We start from the raw sequence: 16199 nt of genomic DNA, 5'->3' as shown, positions 1-16199 counted from the left end.
ATGATTCCATTCCATAGGAGGAGAGACTGAGGCTGAGAAATTCAGTTGTCTGGGTCACATCATTATAAAATGCTAACGTCAGGCCCAATGATTGTTGCCACCTCTGTACAAAGTCTACCAAATGCCCAGGTGTTCCTTGTGCAGAGGCCCAGGGAAGGAGGGCACGCAAGCGGTTAAGGACTTCCTTGGCGTGGCCCGGCTGGGCCACTTTTACATTCTTCCTGGCAATCCTGTCTTCTAGGCCTGTCACTTAAGGCACCCCCACCCTAGGTGGGTGGGTAGAGGTGGTGGTGCCTGGTTCTGTCAGGACAGGTGGGAGGGCCTGTGAATGACAGGGCCGTGGCCTGGCCCTGGCAGGTTCCTTGAGCCTGGGTGCGGCCTGGGCTCAAGGGGTGGTTAAACAGCAGCTGGAAGAGCAAGACCTGCGTGAACTCCTTCATCCATTCCATCCACTCTGGTCCTCACCACGGTCTGCTCCTTAGTTGGCAGACGCAGCCCGTCCTGTGGAAATGACCATTCTTCAGGACCCACTGGCCTGTTCCTCATCCCCCATCCCAGCTCTTTCCCATTCCCTGATGCCCTGGGAAAAGGCATCAGGCTTGAGACTTCCTTTCCCTGGGGCAGAAAGCAAATCCAGACCCTCTCTGACGGGGCCCTGAAACCTCTGCAAGCCAACCCTATGCCCCTGGGCCGCCTCCCATGACAGCCCTGCTGGGACGCTGACCACTTCTCTGCCTGGACCTGGGCCGCCTCCCATGACAGCCTTGGTGGCACGCTGACCACTTCTGTACCTGGACCTGGCATGAGGGGGAGGTGAGGGGCTAGGGGGACCCTGAGGGTCAGAGCCAGAAAGGACCTTAGGCCACTGGGGATGCTCATCCCATCACAGAGGTCAGGAGAGTGATTGCCCAGGGCCACCGAGTTGCTGAGAGTGGACAGCACTTCCTTCTGTTTCACGGGGTCATGCCTGGGGGTTGGCCAACTTCGTCTTGGTTGTGACTTTTGTGAATACACAACCCACGGAGCAGAAATCCTACAAATTGACCTGTGGATGTTTCTAAAGCCTGTCCAACGCCAAGTCAGGAGCTCGAAGAGGTGTAAAAGAGAGTCCCTGCCACAAATTGCGGGGGTGGGGGGTGAAGGAAGGGAAACGAATCTGCTCAATCATTCACACAGTATTCATTCAATAAATACTGATTGAATGCCACTGTGGGCCCGGTGCTGTTCTAGGTGCCGGGAATGGAGCAGTGAACCAAACAAAAGCCACCCTGCCCTCGGAGGAACCTGTGTGCAGGCAGCTTTGTATGGGAGGGCAATCTGCACAACAGGAGGGTAAGCTATGCACTATTCCCATTTTACACCAGGGAAACTGAGGCCCAGAGGAGCTGAGGAAATTGCCCAAGGTCACACAGCTAGTGAGAGGCAGATCTGGCATCTGGGCTAGGTCTGTGTGGCCTCAAAGCTGTGTTTGCCCTACCTGCAGTCTCCTGCTCCCTCAGGGGCTTCCAGTCTTGTTGGGGAGACAACGGGTGCATCAGAGCGGCCACACCCGGAGGCCCGGGACTCGTTACTGAGAGAGTGGTTTACACACTGAGGACAGAGGCTGGGAAGGCTGGGGGCAGGGAGGCAGCAGGGCTGGAGCCAGGCTGGTCTGTGAGTGCAGGCAGGATGCACCGGCACAGGTAGATGAGGGGTGGTGACGGCACTCCTTGCAGAGGGAATTGGGGTGAATGACTCACACCTGAGGCAGGCAAGTTACAGCTGTGCCCACAGGTGGGCCCCCCTGAAAACAGGCCAGTCCAACAGAGTGGAGACCAATGGGAGATGCAAGAGCAGGCTCCAGTGGGCCCTGAGTTCCCCAGGGTGAGGGTTGCCAGGTATGGCTCTGGAGGAATCATTTGCCAGATGGTTCTGATCTGGGGCCTCTCTTTGGCTGTCATCTCCTGATCCCTGGAGCCTGGGTTCCAGGTGGTCGGCAGAGAGCTGAGGGCATGGGGGGAGAGGACCAGCGGTGGTGTTGGGCTGGTCGGCCCCAGGCAGGGCAGCAGAGGGAGATGGGGAGGGCAGCCAGGAATGGAAAAAGCATCAGCTCAGAAGAGTGAGGGATGGTGTGGCCCAGGAGGGTGCTCCTGACCTCCAGTCGCGAGTCTCTTCTCTCCTCCTGGGCCTGGCAGGTCGCCCTGAGTGGAGCCGACTTGGGGGGCATCTCAAGCAGGGCAGCTCCACGTGGCCGAAAGGACCGCCGCCGTCTGCGGCCGCCGACCAGAGAGCCCAGAGAGCGGGCGTGCCCTTCAGAGAGGCGAGGGGCACCCCCGGGTTGGGCTTTGTGGGTGTCGGGGCTGCATCTGCGCCAGCGTGGGAGCCTGGAGCGGGCGGGGGAGCCAGGCGGCCTGCAGACCGCCCAAGCCGGCGCTCCCCGTCCCGGCCCTCGGGGTGGGGTGCCCGAGGGCCCCTTTGAAGGGGGTGGGCGCGGCCGGCCCGGGAGAGCTTTAAGACGGCAGCCTCAGCTGTCTGCCAAGTGGGGCGCGGGACGGTCCCCAGAAGGCCTCCCATGCACTCAGGGGGCAGTCGGGAGGACGCGGCACCTCGGGGAGGATGGCCACAGCCTCTCGAGGGCTCTAGGGAGAGTGACCCCCGCCCCCCAGCGGGCGCGGCCCAGGTGGCAGCGCCTGGGCTGGGCTGCGCGGAGGAGGCGGCTTCCCCGCCAGGGGCGGTGGCAGGGGCGGCCCTGGGATCACATGGGCGGAGGCAGGTCCCGGAGCCCCGGGCGGGCTCTCCCCAGAGTCGGGCAGGCGGCGGCGGCGGCGGCGGCAGCGGCGGCGTCTCCTCGCCCTCCTTCTTCCCTTCCCTTCCCTCCCGGGCCCGGCCGCTCAGCCCGACAGGTGAGCCGGAGCCAGGTGAGGGCGCCCTGCCTGGCCCGGGGCTCCCTCGGCGCCCCTCTCCGCGCCCGGACCTTGCCTCCGTCCGCAGCCCCTCTCTCTGCTGCCTCCCTCGCGGCTGGCGCCCCCCGCGGGCTGGGCTTTCCCGGTTCCCGGCGCTCCTCCTCCAGGCCCTGGCCCGCGGGTACTTTGGCCTCGGAGCGTAGAAGGCCCCAGAACTGGGAGAGCCGGGCCGACGGGCTGGGCACCTGTCGGCGGCCCCCGGCGCGGAGTCCACTGACCGGCTCAAAGGTCTGAGAATCTAAGGCGTCTGCGAGGCGCCAGCGTCTACCTGGGAGCCTGGGGAGCACCAGCCTGGGCCTGGGCGAAAGGGGCAGCCAAAGGCCAGGAAGAGGGCAGGCAGCCGGCTTGCCTGGGCGACCCCTCCCCAGGCTCCTAGACTCGGAAGGGGTGCCAGTGTCCCTGAAAGGTTCGGGCAGTGCTGCAGTCTCTGGGCCTCCCCAGGCGCAGCCCCAGGGAGGGTGCTGGCCCAGCCTGTCACTGTGGCTTCCTGCGTCGGTTGGCTCCTGACTCCAGAACCAGAGGCTCAGGAAATCCTACAAGGGCAGGGTCTGCAAGGACACTCCCTTGCCAGTGGAAGGGGCTGGCGATGGGAGGCCTGTGGCCCCAGCTAGCAGGCAGCATCTGTTAGCTCCTCTGCTGGCCAGCGCCAGGGGGTGGGTGTGCCAGTTTGGCAGATGAGCCCATCCTTCTTGCAGGGCTGGTCAGAGGGCAGCAGGCCCCTGGGGTGGGGGGGGTTGGAAGCCCAGTCTTGCCTATCTGGACCACATTGCCAGGGGCCAGGCAGGCAGCCAGGAGGCCCCTCTGAAGACACTTACGTCACCTTAGCCAGCCCCCACCCAGCCAACTACTTGAGCTGTCTGTGGTGGTGCCACCCCCTTCCTTGCTGTCACTCCTGTTCCCAGAGCGCTGCCCTCCCCCAGAGCAGGGAGGAAGTACCTTGTGCTGTCGGTTTTGGGGACAGGAAGCAAGCACTAGTGAGACTTAGCCCTGATGGTGGAGGAGGGGGAGAGAGGAAATGCTGACACCTCCTCCCACCTGCCAGCCCCTGCTCACCCATTCTCCAGCAAGCCCGTCTGGCACCCGGACAGTCTGCCTCTAGGGAGCCACTCGCTAAAGACGAGAAGAGGGAACTCAGAGTCCTGGCTTCCCAGGGTGGGGGAAGTGAGACTGGGGTTGAGGGAGGTAGTCACTTCCTGTACCCTCCCCACCCACCCCAGCCCCTGACTGGTGGCTCTAGGGACCTGTCATCCCCTCTCCTCCCCTTTGCTTCTCTCCTGCCACCCTACCGCGCCCCTCGGGGACTGGGGACAGGCTCCACCCCTCCATCCTTTCTTCTTCAGGTATGGCGCTGACAGTGGATGTGGTGGGGCCGGGGCCCTGGGGCTTCCGCATCACCGGGGGCAGGGATTTCCACACGCCCATCATGGTGACTAAGGTAAGGGCTAGTTCCAGGAGACAAGGAGGTGCCCCCAAAGTTAGAGTCTGCCCTGTCTACCTGGTCCCCACAGACAACTTTCACTTTTGGTCTAGAGCCAGTCTTGCTTCTGGGAGTGTTAGCCAGCGAGGGGGCCACTTCAGGAACAGGCTTCTAGGGGGAAAGGGAGCTGAGCCGAGTGGAGGGCCTGCTCTTTTCTCCGAGGTCCCCAACCCCATGCCCGCTGGCAGCCATTTTGGGTGGTTACTAGATCAGGAGCCCCTGAGTTCTCGGCACTTTTCCCTTGACCCGGGCCCAGGCTGGGGAGTGTTCATGCAGAGGCCCTGTGTGCAGGCAGCCACCTGTGTGGTGCGGTTTGCACGGGCAGGGCTCTCTGTCCAAAAGTATTTCTAAGCACAGTTCCCGAAACTCTGCCACTGCACGTTCTTTGGGAGGCCCCTATTAGAATGCCAGTGCTGGGGGTAGGGGTGCTGCCACTCCAGCTGTAGAGGGGAGTAGCTGATTAGCTGGGCAGACACGGATGGGCAGGGAGGGAGGTGTTCAAGGGGACTCGGGCCAGCCTGGTTCAAACCAGCTTCTGCGTTTCTTGGGAATCTGGTCTTCTCCATCCCTCCCTGAGTGTCACCACTGTCTGATCTGAGTAGGGGTACTTCAGGCTACCCGTTCCTCATCCCCTGCAGGTAACCGAGCGGGGCAAGGCCGAGGCTGCTGACCTCCGTCCTGGCGACATCATCGTGGCCATCAACGGGGAGAGTGCCGAGGGCATGCTTCATGCAGAGGCCCAGAGCAAGATCCGCCAGAGCCCCTCGCCCCTGCGCCTACAGCTGGACCGGTAGGCCCTCTACCTCTGCTGTGCCCGCCAGCATTCTTCACCCCTCTGCCAGCCCACCTCGCGGTGGCCACCCTCCCCCCGCCCCCCCTCAGTCCCAGCACTGCCTTCCCCGGCCCTTTCGGCTCATCTTGTCTGCGAGAAGGTCTCGGCTCTGGGCCTGTAGTAGCAGTGCTGCAGTAGCAGGGTGGGCGAGGGGTGTCCCTGTGCCCAGCTGGGCGTGCAGCCACAGGCAGGGCAGGCTGGCCTCAGCCACCTGGATGCCCGGGTTTGACTGGTTCCCAAGTGTGTGGGGTTCAGGGCGTGGGCATGAAGTGGGTTGAGGAGGGGAAAGGTGTGCCTTAGACTGGGTTTCCATGGCCTCTGCCCCCTTTTGTTCAGATCCCAGAGTAGGGTGAGGAGTTTGGGGGCTCACTCCCCACAGAGCCCTTCCTCCGTCCCCATTACCTCTGGAGTCCCAGGCTTGTGGGGTTTTCAGCCTGGAGGCCTGGGGGCTGGGGGGAGCAGCTGGCTCCCTGGGGTGAGGCATTGCCGTGAGTCATGGGGCAGGAATGCTGGGAGATCCCCCAGCCAGGAGAGCCCTCTGGGCGGGCCTTGAATCTGACTCAGGTACTCCTGCCTCTGCACCACTGCCCGCACCGCCAGGCTCCCTCTGGCCCCTGGCTCTGTGCCCTCCCCTCACGCCTGCTGCCCCGCAGGGCTGCAGAGGCTGGCTCCCATGGTGCTCTCAAGACCCCACCCCTTTAGGGACTCTTCGTGCCACCCTAGCTCACAAGTGTTTGCAGGAATGGGACCCAGAGGAGGAGGGTGGAGAGTACCTCACTGCGTCTGGGAAGGGGACCAAAATCTGCAAGAGGCTGCAGAGTGGGGTGGGGGAGGGGCAGCAGGGAGTGGCTGACACCACCACTTCCTCTCAGGTCCCCCTTGGAGGGACCCAGCCCCATGAGGGAGGTGGGCCTGGCTGAGCACCCCGAGGCCTCCAGCTTCATGTTAGGCAGGTCAAGGCTGTCTGTCGCTTCTTTCTTTTGCCCAGACCCCTTCTAACCCCTCCTAGCCACACCTCCCACCCCACCCCACCGCCACCCCCGGCCTCTCAGGCATCAGAAGCCCTGTGGCAGGAAGCAGTGCTCTGGCTGGAGCCAAAGCCCAGGCCCCCTGGCTCTGACCCCACAGACCTCCCCAGGGAGGCTGAGGCCTGCGTGGTGGCTGGTGACTGAGGTTCTTGCTGACCTTTCTAGAACTGCCAGACACCAGGAATGGTGTAGTTAGGATGGGACATGGTGGTCTCTCTCCTCACCCTCAGCCAGCAGCCAGCCAGCCCTACAGTAGCCTCCTGCTCAAGGTTCTAGCCAGCCTCCACTGGGAAGGGCTTTGGAGGGGGTCCACGGGGAGCCAGGGTGGCAGAGCCCCTCTCACTGGCTGCATCAGTGGGGGAGCTAGGCCTGCTTCTTGCTCTGGCTCTCTAGGCCCTGCCACTCCTGTCTGGTGGGAAGAGGGGCTGGCCCCACCCTTTGTTTTATGGAGCAGAAGCTTCCTCCCCTGCAGAAAGGACGGGAGTGAGCCTCTCAAGGGCGCTCCAGCCATCAGGGCCACTTGTGGGCAGCTGGCCCAGCCGTAGCTGGGCTGTAGGACTTGGGCGCCTCGCTTCCTCTCTCTGCACTTCACTTTCTCCGTGGGTGAAAGATAAAGGGTTATTTATATGAAGGCAGCCATCTCCCCACAAAGTGATCTACAAACTGATGCTGGCCAGTGACCAAGTCTGGATGAAATGCCAAAAAAAAGGAAAAAGGAAAGAAAAGAGCAGGTGGGAAGAGGATAATGTAAGGAGTTTTTAATAAAATTGAATTTATTAAACTTTTCTCTGAAATTATGTCCTTTCTACTTTTTGGAGCTGAACTGTCCTTTCTTTTGTGAGATGATGGTGGCCATTGATGCTAGTTGTCTCTTTTGGATTTGGCAAGGTTAAAACTTGACAACCCAATGTCTAGGTGTTCTGGACATTTTAATAGTCTTGAGAACCCACTGTGGGAACAGCTGAAATATGCAGCCCCTCCCAGCTCTGCAGGAGCTCCAGGACCCCTGTGACACTACCTTCCCTCTGTCCTCTCCTCAGGTCTCGGGCTGCCTCTCCCGGGCAGACCAACGGGGAAAGCCCCATGGAAGTGCTGGCGACCCGCTTCCAGGTGAGAAGGTGCCTTCTGTTGGGAGGCCCAGCGCCCTGCAGTGAGGGGGTCCTGAGGGGCAGGGCTGCTGGGGGATGAGCATCCCCCTTCCTGCTTTTCTGGCCCGGCTTTCCACAGGACTCCGTGAGGACCCACACGGACAGCCAGTCCTCCCTGCGGTCCTCCTGCTCCAGCCCTGCCTCCCTCAGCCCCCGGCCAGACAGCCCCTTCTCCACACCACCCCACCCCAGCCCCCACACCCTCGCTGGAGAGGCAGTGGTGAGCCGCAGGTGAGCGCAGCGTGGGCCCCCTGGCCACCAGGTCCATGCCAGGCCACTCAGCATCTCAGTAGCTGGGTTTGGGGGATCCTGGGGGCATCCTGTTTCCCTGGGGCAGCCTGGGTGGGGCCCTGGCACTCACACTGTCCATTTCCCCCATTTCAGTTTCCAGAGCCTAGCACACTCTCCGGGACTCGCTGCTGCTGACCGCTTGTCCTGTGGGGGCCGCCCAGGAAGTCGCCAGGTAAGGGCACCTGGGGGAAGGAGAGAGCCTCCCATCCCTCTGGTTGCCCGTGGTGCTGTAGGGTTGCAGATGGCTGGGCCCACCTGGGCATCCAGCGACTCCATCTACTAGCAGCAGGTTCCATCCTCTCCTGAGCTGGGAGACCATGGCTTCTGGTGGTGGGTCATACCTGCTGTGCCCGGCCCTGCCCAGCGGTGCCCCGTGGCCTCCCCAATCCTGCACTCCGCCCCGCCGCTGCCGCCCCTTCCTGCTGGCCTCCTCCGTTCTCTAGTGTTTCTCTTGGGCCTGGGCTGAAATAGCTTTGCTGCTGTTGTTGGGATGATTCCCTTTGGCTCTCGCGGCATCTCTCAAACACATTCCTCCCCATTCCAAGCCCCATGCCCGCCCCCAGCTCCCCTCCCCCAGCCCCCTTCTTCCTCCTCTGACTCAGCGCAGAGAACCACCAGCAGGACTGTGGTTCTGCCTCAAGTTGTACTTGGCTTACTCTCTGTCTGCCTCCCCTCCTGCCTTTCTCCCCCGGACCAACACCCCCACGGGCCCACTGTCCACTAGCGTCAGCCCCCTTGGTGGCATTTCTCCTCTCTAAGGGCAGTGGTGGGGAGGTGAGGGAGTGAGGCAGCCAACAGTCCTGGGCCACAGCTGCTGGGGACAGGGGTGGGGAAGCATGTCCAGCCTTTGGGGTGAAGAGGATGAGGCCCAGCTGCTGGAATCCTACCTCTGGTTGAATCTGCATTCCAGAAAGCAGAGCTTTTGGAGACAGCTGGGGGAGGGTACTAGAAACTGGGGGCTCTGGAGAAGGAAGGAGTGGGGTTCTCTGTGGGCTGCACAGCAGGGGCTCCCTGCTCACCCTCTCTAGGCTTGCTCAGTGGCCTCCAGGTAATGTGCTCCTAGAGATATATTTGATGAGATCCTCGCCTTTAAAGAATTTAAAATGTAGCTGTGGAGATAAGACAAACATGCAAAACAATTTGGGAGCAATTAAGCTCTAAACAGTGTGGTCTTAATTATGAAGGCAGGAGGCGTTCCGGGAGGGGAGCGATGAGTGGGCTGGGGTGGCCTGAGAAGGCTGTGTCAGGAATTTCACTGGTGGAATTGGAGGTGGAACCGAGTGGGTTTAGGTTAGAGAATGATGAGATGGAAAACAGTGGTACAGGCAAGGCCTGGCATGTTCGGGCCTGGGGGGGCCTTCTCCGGGAGACTTTTGGCTGAGACCAGCCAGGCATAAGCTTGGCCTAGGGCATGGCCAGAGAGGGCCCGTCCATCCTGGCCTGCTTCCTTGTGATGTCCTCCCCCCGGGCAGAGGGGAGACGCGGGTGGTACAGGGAGTGGCCCTCAAAACAGCAGCAGCACCTGGAAACTGGTTCGAAACGCAAATTCTCGGGGCCTGGCCTGGCCCTCCTGGGTCAGACACCAGGGTGATGGGCTGGGGTAGGGGCGCCCTCAGGGATCTGATACACACAAAGATTGGAGGACCACCCGTGCAGTGTAAAGAGCCCTGGGCTGGTGGTGAGGAGACCTGTGTTGGTCCCCCCTGGACTGAGTGACCTTGGACAAGCCTCTGACCTTTCGGCCTCGGAGTCAGACTCGATGCACTGAGTTCCCTTCTCTGACCCTGCGGCCCCTGGTCATTCCTTCAACAGATATTTATGGAGCAGCTGCTTTGTGTCAGGACCCTGCTAGACTCTGGGGATGTGTTGGTGGAAAACCAGAGGAACTCCTAACCCGACGAAGCTCGCATTCTGTTCTACCAATGAAGCGGCAGTCAGTCAGTGTGGGGGTCGCAGGGGCCACCAGCTCCCTCTTGGGAGTCGCTCTATACTTTAGCCCCTTAAAGGCTCTAAGAAGTCCCGTGAGAAAGAAATATATTGAATTTTATTAACTTCTTAAACTTGTTTAACCACAGAATCTCTCCGGGCATCTCCCTTCCCCTGCTCCTCACTTATTAACATCCCTGTATTCCCCAAGACACATTTTGAGAGGTCTTGGCCACAGATGAGCTCTTGATGGGTAGGTGAGCAGCGTCTCTGGACTTGGAGATGAAAGGTCCCTCTGAGACGGCAGGTGTCCCCACTGACTGGGAGCGGGGAGGAGAAATCCGTACAGCTCCTAGGGAGGGAGTGGGCTCCTATCCACCAGGGCGTGGTGGTCTGGCAGGAGGAAGGGGGCGGAGGTGACTGTAGATGCGGTGCCCCCGCCCCTGTCTGCTGTGGCCACGGCCTTGCTCTGGCTCCTGTGCGGGCTGAGGCTTCACTGAGCCCAAGCACAGGACACCACCAGCCTTTATGGAGCCCTTCTGGAAACCAGAAGCTGCCCTCTCCGGGTTGCCACCTGCCTTGGTGAGCAGCTGTGAAGTGAAAACAGCACCCCTCCCTCTGGCTGGCTCGGGAACTTGGCTGGCAAAGGAAGCCTGGGCTGGGTTTCAGCCCTCCCTCCCTGCGGGCCAGAACCCCTGTGCAGGGCACATGCCTGCTGTCCAGGACAGTGAGATGGGACATTGTTCTTGAGTAACTGGTGTGGCTGTCATTCCTGAGGAAACTCTCTGGCCGGCTGTCAGGTGACCGCACGGCACCAGCCGGGCACCCAGGAGCCTGGGTGTGGACTCCCAGCCCTGCCTCCGACTCCCCAGTGCCTTGGACCAGCCGCTTTGCCTCTCTGACCCTCAGCCTTCTTAGCTGTAGAACATTTTCCCAAAGAACCCCAGGAGCAGAGGAACGCAGGCTGGTGGAGTGGGCCACCGGGCGAGCGTATGGGGCTGTCTTCTCAAGACTCTGAAGTTTCTGCTTTTGGACTCAGAATTTGTGCAGTTTTCTCATTTGACTTCATAATTTGTCCCTGGCTTAGAATTTTAAGGGAATTTAGTTTTCTAGGAAACTGCTCTCAGCCGGTGCACCAGCCTGCCTGGTGGTCTCTGAGGCTCTCCTCTCCTGGGGGTGGCCACGGAGAGGGAGTAGAGTAGGGGAGGCTGCAGAGGTGCAGGCCAGAGAGCAAAGCAACAGTGAACTGAAGGCAAGATTTCTGTGTGAAGAGCAAGTGTGAGAGCCCAAGGTGGGCGGCACACCCCAGAGAGGGGCTCTGCGGCCGGGGTGCGGGCCATGAGTGGGCCTGGCTCCCCAGGGCTCCGTGGGACAGGACAAGACCTCCTGGGGTGGCCAGGAGAGGACCCTGCCCTCTTAAGAGAGGGCCCAGCATGTGTGGGGGAGAGGTCCTTTGTGCTGCCCCAGCCCTGACTCCAAGGAGGGTCTTGCCCCTTCACTTTGCCCCTTTAGGTTTCCTTTTCCTCACTGCAGAGGGTCAGCTTACTTCCTCTCAGTTTGTTCTGTGGATCGGAGCCAGGCTCCAACGTGCCACATCTTTGCAAACATGTAGCATGAGATAACAGAGGAATGTGCATGGTTTCCGTGCTCAGCTGTCACCTGCTGGTCTTCGTTCTGCTTCTTGCCCAATCCCCTTGTGGAGCCCTCACACCTCCTTCACTGGGTGCTGGCCTCCCTCCCCTTCTAGGACTGAGCAGGACAGTCCCTGGTGCCCTGGCTTTGAGGGCAGGGTCAAGGTGATTGCCCCTCCTAGGGGCCTGCTGGTCAGCGAGGGCCAGGAGCCCTCTGGTGTTGGGCCTGGGGAACAGCTGGGCTTGGCGGCCAGATGGGTGTGCTGGCCCAAGGCTCTGGCTGCTGACTCCTCCCCTGGTGCCTCTCCTTCCCACAGGCCAGCCTCAGCCTCGCTGGCGACTCGGCCGTGCTGGTGCTGCCGCCTTCCCCGCGTCCCTGTTCCTCCGGCCCCAGGCTCAGGTACAGTGGGCGCTGGAGGGTGGGCTGGGGTCTTGGAGGGTCTGGGAGGGCCAGGAGACAGACTGGCTTCCTGGAGAGGAAGGGGGGCGTCCCCGCCTAAGCCCAGTCGGCTTTCCTCTGGCCTCTAGAATCCTTTCCCCCTGGGACACTCTTTCTCTGCCCCCAAGCTTGGGAACGGGACTCACTCCTGTTACCTCCCATCCCTGCAGTGTGGACTCAGAAGGGGGAAGCCACCTCCTGAGAGAGGATTCAGAAGTCTTCAAGATGCTGCAGGAAAATCGCGAGGGGCGGGTGGCTCCCCGGCAGTCTAGCTCTTTTCGGCTCTTGCAGGAAGCCCTGGAGGCCGAGGAGAGAGGTGAGGACCCCGGGGGGCTCAGGTAGGAGAAGGAAGTTCCCCGGGCCCTTCCAGGACCCTGACTGGACATGTTGTTGAACTGGTATTTCTTAAGTGCTCATCACGGGAGTAGGTACTGGCTTGCAGAAGCTCCAGGCCCTGCACGAGAGGAGCGTGTGTTCTGGAAGGGGCTCCCAGGGTATGGGATCAGGAAAGTGTCAAGGGAACCATAAAGGCAGGCAGTGGGGCCGTGGGGCTGGGTCTCCAGGGAGGGCTTCATGGAGGAAGAGGGATTTGACTTGGCCCTTGAAAAAAGATCAAGACTTTAACACACAGCCTTGAGATGGAATGTGGAGGCTGGCGGCTGGAGGCCTTCTGGAGGTGGGAGCAGGAGAATAGCTGGGTCTGGCAGCAAGGAGTGTGGCTGTGGAGGTTGAGTCTTGGCTGTGAGCCTCGCGTGCCGGGCTGAGGAGCACCCTCACCAGCTCCACTGAGAGTGGAGGTGAGTCCCGCAGAGGCACGAGCTCGCGCGCTGTGTAGGAGTCCATTCTACAGACGCTCACCGTGCCCGTCGCCCATCAACGGGCCAGAGACGTGCCGTGTGGAGGTCGAGGGCCACCAGGACCCACGCCCGCCTTGGAGGAGCTCTGTTTATTGGGGCACACGGCCTGCCCAGCAACCAAGGAAGCAGACAGTGCTCAGGAGTGTGTGTGTGTGTGCACGGGGCACTGCCCTAGTCCAGGGGGTGGTGAGGAGGCCTGCCTGGGCAGTGCCCTCAGGTGGAGAGAAGGGGGCAGACAGGAGGAGTACTGGGTCTGCAGAGTCACCAGCACCTGGGGGCTGGCTCCAACTCTGATGTTAGCTCCTGTGAGTGTTCACACAGGGAAGCGGGACAGGGTGAGAAGGTTCGGAGCAAATCTCATCCATCATGACCCTGAGGCCTCGGCAGGCCCTGGGAGAGGGCACAGGGAGATGCAGTGGGGTGAGGAGAGCGCAGACGGATGGTGACTTCACCACTGGAGTCTTGGTGTCCTCGGCTGCAACAGGGACCAGACCTGCCCGATAACATCTGTGCTTCATCTTAGCATTGTTCCCAAGCACAGAGGCAGCAATGCACATGCGACCTTTGAACACTGTACCAAGGTATTTTGGTGCTGTTATCTATTATTACCATCCATTAATGTCGTCATGACTGGGTCACTAGAGAGGACACACTGCTTGGCCTGACGTGTCAGACCCTGAGCACAGACTCTCCTCAGTTGCCTTAGCTTGAGCCAACTCGGCCTCCAGGGGCACTTGACCAGCCTCAGCCCAGGACCTGGCGCGACCACTTCCTTCCTCGTTACCTGCGCTCATGCCCCGTGTTCCTTTAGAGGTCCGCTTGTAAGTGTGCCTTTTACGACTCTCCCTGGAGCTGTGCTGAAGCAGAGTATACATAAGTAAATCCAGCCTGGATGCTGCTGCTGTGGATGTGCGCTGATGTGTCTGTCACCCCCACCCCTCCCAGGTGGCCCGCCTGCCTTCCTGCCCAGCTCGCTGAGCCCCCAGTCCTCCCTGCCCACCTCCAGGGCCCTGGCCACCCCGCCCAAGCTCCACACGTGTGAGAAGTGCGGTACCAGCATTGCGTGAGTGTCGGGCCAGGGAGGCAGGGCACATGCTCATGGGTGGGGGCAGGATGCTCTCAGGAGGGGCGGGGCCCACCAGGGGCCTGCATCCAACAAGCAGTCAGGGACCCTGAGGGGAGCATTGCCACAGTGGGACTGTGATGGGTTGATGGGATGCTCCTGCTTTTGACGTCTCTCCCATAAGCTCACAGCCTCTGGAGATCTACCTCTAGATGAGGTGCGTCCTCCTGGAAATCTTGCTCTTACCCCCTTCCTCATCCCTTTTGGAACAGCATGAATTTTCCAGAGGTAGGCTTATTTTTCTCAGTGGGTGGCATTATAAGGCAGCCACATTCTCTGGGAAATTGCTGAAAGCCCTCCCCCGATAAATTTCTTACATGCTCAGAGTTGAGGGTCAGATAAGTCACTTTAGGCAAACCCCTTAGCCTCTGGGCTTCAGTGTTTCTCTGCAGAATGGAGTACTGTCCACCCCTGCGGGGCAGACACAGGACAGTGTCCGTATGGCGATCCTCAAAGGGTGCAGAGCCCTGAGGGCTGGCTGGAGGGAGTGCTGGTCTGCAGCCCCAGTCTCCGCTCCCGGAGGCCCTGGCCCCAGAACTGTGGTTTCTAGCTTGTCTCCAGGTGATGGGACCACACTTTGAGAAGCACTGCTCCTTTAACAATCCAGAAGATTCAGGATGGAATTTATCTGCTTTCGTGTGTGGGAGGAATGACTTTTTTTTTGATTAGGGGTCCTGAGGGTGGGGACTGGGGGGCTGTTGAAGTGAGATTCCTGAGGGCAGGCTTGGGGGGTCAAGTGTCAGATTTTGGACTCTTCCCAGGTCCTGACTCTGGGCTAGGAACTAGGCTGCCGGGAATGGGAATGGCGGCCTGCCCCCCCCCCCCCCCCCCCCGCCCCGCCAGCCCCCCCCCCCGCCACCCCCCGCCCCCCTCGCCGGCTGGGACTCCCCTTCCCCTGCCCAGGCTAATGGCTCTCCCCTCTCCGTCCTCGCAGGAACCAGGCCGTGCGCATCCAGGAGGGACGGTATCGCCACCCGGGCTGCTACACCTGTGCAGACTGCGGGCTGAACCTCAAGATGCGCGGGCACTTCTGGGTGGGGGACGAGCTGTACTGCGAGAAGCATGCCCGCCAGCGCTTCTCTGCAGCGCCCCCGCTCCACTCCCAGGCCTGAGTGCCTGCAGTGCTCTCAGCCCGCCCTCAGCTCCGCGGGTACCTCCGTGCCAGGGCCATGACAGTAACAAGTGGGCATGGGATGGCAATGGTGGGTGGTGGGCCCCTTCCTCCTTGCTGGGTGCGGCCAGAGGCTGGGACCTGTCTTGGGCTGTGGGCGAGGGCAGCTCCCTTCCCAGGCCTCTGTCGTTTGCCCCTGTCGGAGAGGCTCTGCACCAAAGTTGGAGGTGGGCGCTGCACTGGACATGTTTGCACAGCAGGGGTTAGATGGGGGAGGACATGGATAAGCACCTAGAAGGGGAGGGGTGGGCTGGAGGCGAACGGTATTCACTGTGTCAAGTTTCCGACATATGCGCTCTATAAATATCTATACATGGACAAAATAGAGTAGACGCCCCTCTTTCCTCCCCTTCCTTGCCCCGGCCCCTGGGGGTGAGCTTCTCTCCACCACTGGGTGGAGAGTCTTTATTTACAGAATTTTCCCCCTCTCAAAGCCCCACCCACCCTACTGAAGAGGCCGGCTTCTTTAGTCAGGGTCCTCTTCCTCCTGGACCCTTTGGTAAAGATGCCTGTTCCACTGGGACCATCCCTGGTACTCTAGAGGAATGAGTTTCTCACTGGGAGCCTGGAGGATGGGCAACAGAGAAACAGGAGGCAGGCCCCAGACCCGTTGTGCCCAGGCCTGTCTCTGTGACAGTCTCAGGCTCTGCCGGCCCCGGCTGGGCTGGCGCTCTGTGCCTCTCACTCTACTTCGCATGGAAGCTTACCCACTAGACTTACCCAGAGGGGCTGGGTGGGCTAGAGAGGGGACAACAGCTGGAGTACCTCCTGCATTTGCCTGAGGCTGTGTGCACCTATTTGAGAAAGATCATCACCAGAAATAACCTTGGACAGGGTTGCAGGCCTCTGCTGGGTTGCCTGGGAGGGACAACACAGCAGAGCCCTCACCCTGAGAGACCAGCACCCACCAAGAGCCACACCTCCCAGCCCTGCTGGTTTGGCCATCCCCCGCCACCGCACCCTGCCAGAGACCCTGCTGGTTTCATTGGTGGTGGATTTGAAAACACCAGGATGCTTGCCAGTGCTAGGCGTGTCTGCCCTTGGGGAATGGGTGAGTGAGGCGGGCAGCAGTGGTCCCCTGCCAGAGTTTTGCCTGACTCACCCACCACCCCAGTACTGTATTACTGAAATGAGGACATTTCAGAAATATGAGGGTGCTGCCGGGTGCTCCACACCCACCCTGTCCCAGTCAGCCTGAGGGCTGGCAGCAGCCTTGGCTTTATCTCCACAGGAAAGATCAAAGCCGGCTGTGAGGGGGTTTGGTGCTCTCTGGCTCTCTTTGGAAGGAATCTTGGCAGAGACCGTTTGTGTTTCCTCCTCAGGCACCTGATATA

At 60.8% G+C, this 16199-nt stretch overlaps 1 protein-coding gene and 1 long non-coding RNA gene across 5 annotated transcripts; both read left to right on the top strand.

Annotated features, from left to right (window-relative positions):
• Positions 1-690: 690 nt before the first annotated feature.
• Positions 691-2311, top strand: LOC139044809 (uncharacterized). Its single transcript, XR_011502054.1, has 3 exons — positions 691-813; positions 1231-1332; positions 2175-2311. It is a non-coding gene; the product is annotated as an uncharacterized lncRNA (long non-coding RNA).
• Positions 2312-2682: 371 nt separating this feature from the next.
• On the top strand, positions 2683-15188 carry PDLIM2 (PDZ and LIM domain 2). 4 transcript variants are annotated; one of them, XM_014867130.3, is made up of 10 exons: positions 2683-2882; positions 4283-4377; positions 5058-5209; positions 7320-7389; positions 7507-7658; positions 7812-7890; positions 11593-11675; positions 11885-12030; positions 13517-13634; positions 14629-15188. In XM_014867130.3, the coding sequence occupies exons 2-10, from the start codon at positions 4285-4287 to the stop codon at positions 14804-14806; spliced, it is 1071 nt and encodes a 356-aa protein (XP_014722616.1). In that variant the 5' UTR covers positions 2683-2882; positions 4283-4284; the 3' UTR covers positions 14807-15188. The 4 variants fall into 4 exon arrangements, with proteins under 4 accessions (XP_014722616.1, XP_014722615.1, XP_070361325.1 ...); XM_014867129.3 differs by having other exon boundaries at positions 2736-2897; XM_070505224.1 differs by lacking the exon at positions 2683-2882 and adding an exon at positions 3861-4103.
• The last annotated feature ends 1011 nt before the right edge of the window (positions 15189-16199 follow it).

Source organism: Equus asinus, chromosome 3 (genome assembly GCF_041296235.1).
Source record: "Equus asinus isolate D_3611 breed Donkey chromosome 3, EquAss-T2T_v2, whole genome shotgun sequence".
Taxonomy (NCBI): domain Eukaryota; kingdom Metazoa; phylum Chordata; class Mammalia; order Perissodactyla; family Equidae; genus Equus; species Equus asinus.
This window is presented reverse-complemented; position numbering and strand designations above follow the sequence as displayed.

Coding starts and splice junctions, on each gene's coding strand:
- PDLIM2 (XM_014867130.3), top strand. CDS start 4,285: ATGGCGCTGACAGTGGATGTGGTGGGGCCGGGGCCCTGGGGCTTCCGC. Junction 4,378..5,057: donor CGCCCATCATGGTGACTAAG/GTAAGGGCTAGT, acceptor CATCCCCTGCAG/GTAACCGAGCGGGGCAAGGC. Junction 7,891..11,592: donor GCCGCCCAGGAAGTCGCCAG/GTAAGGGCACCT, acceptor TCCTTCCCACAG/GCCAGCCTCAGCCTCGCTGG.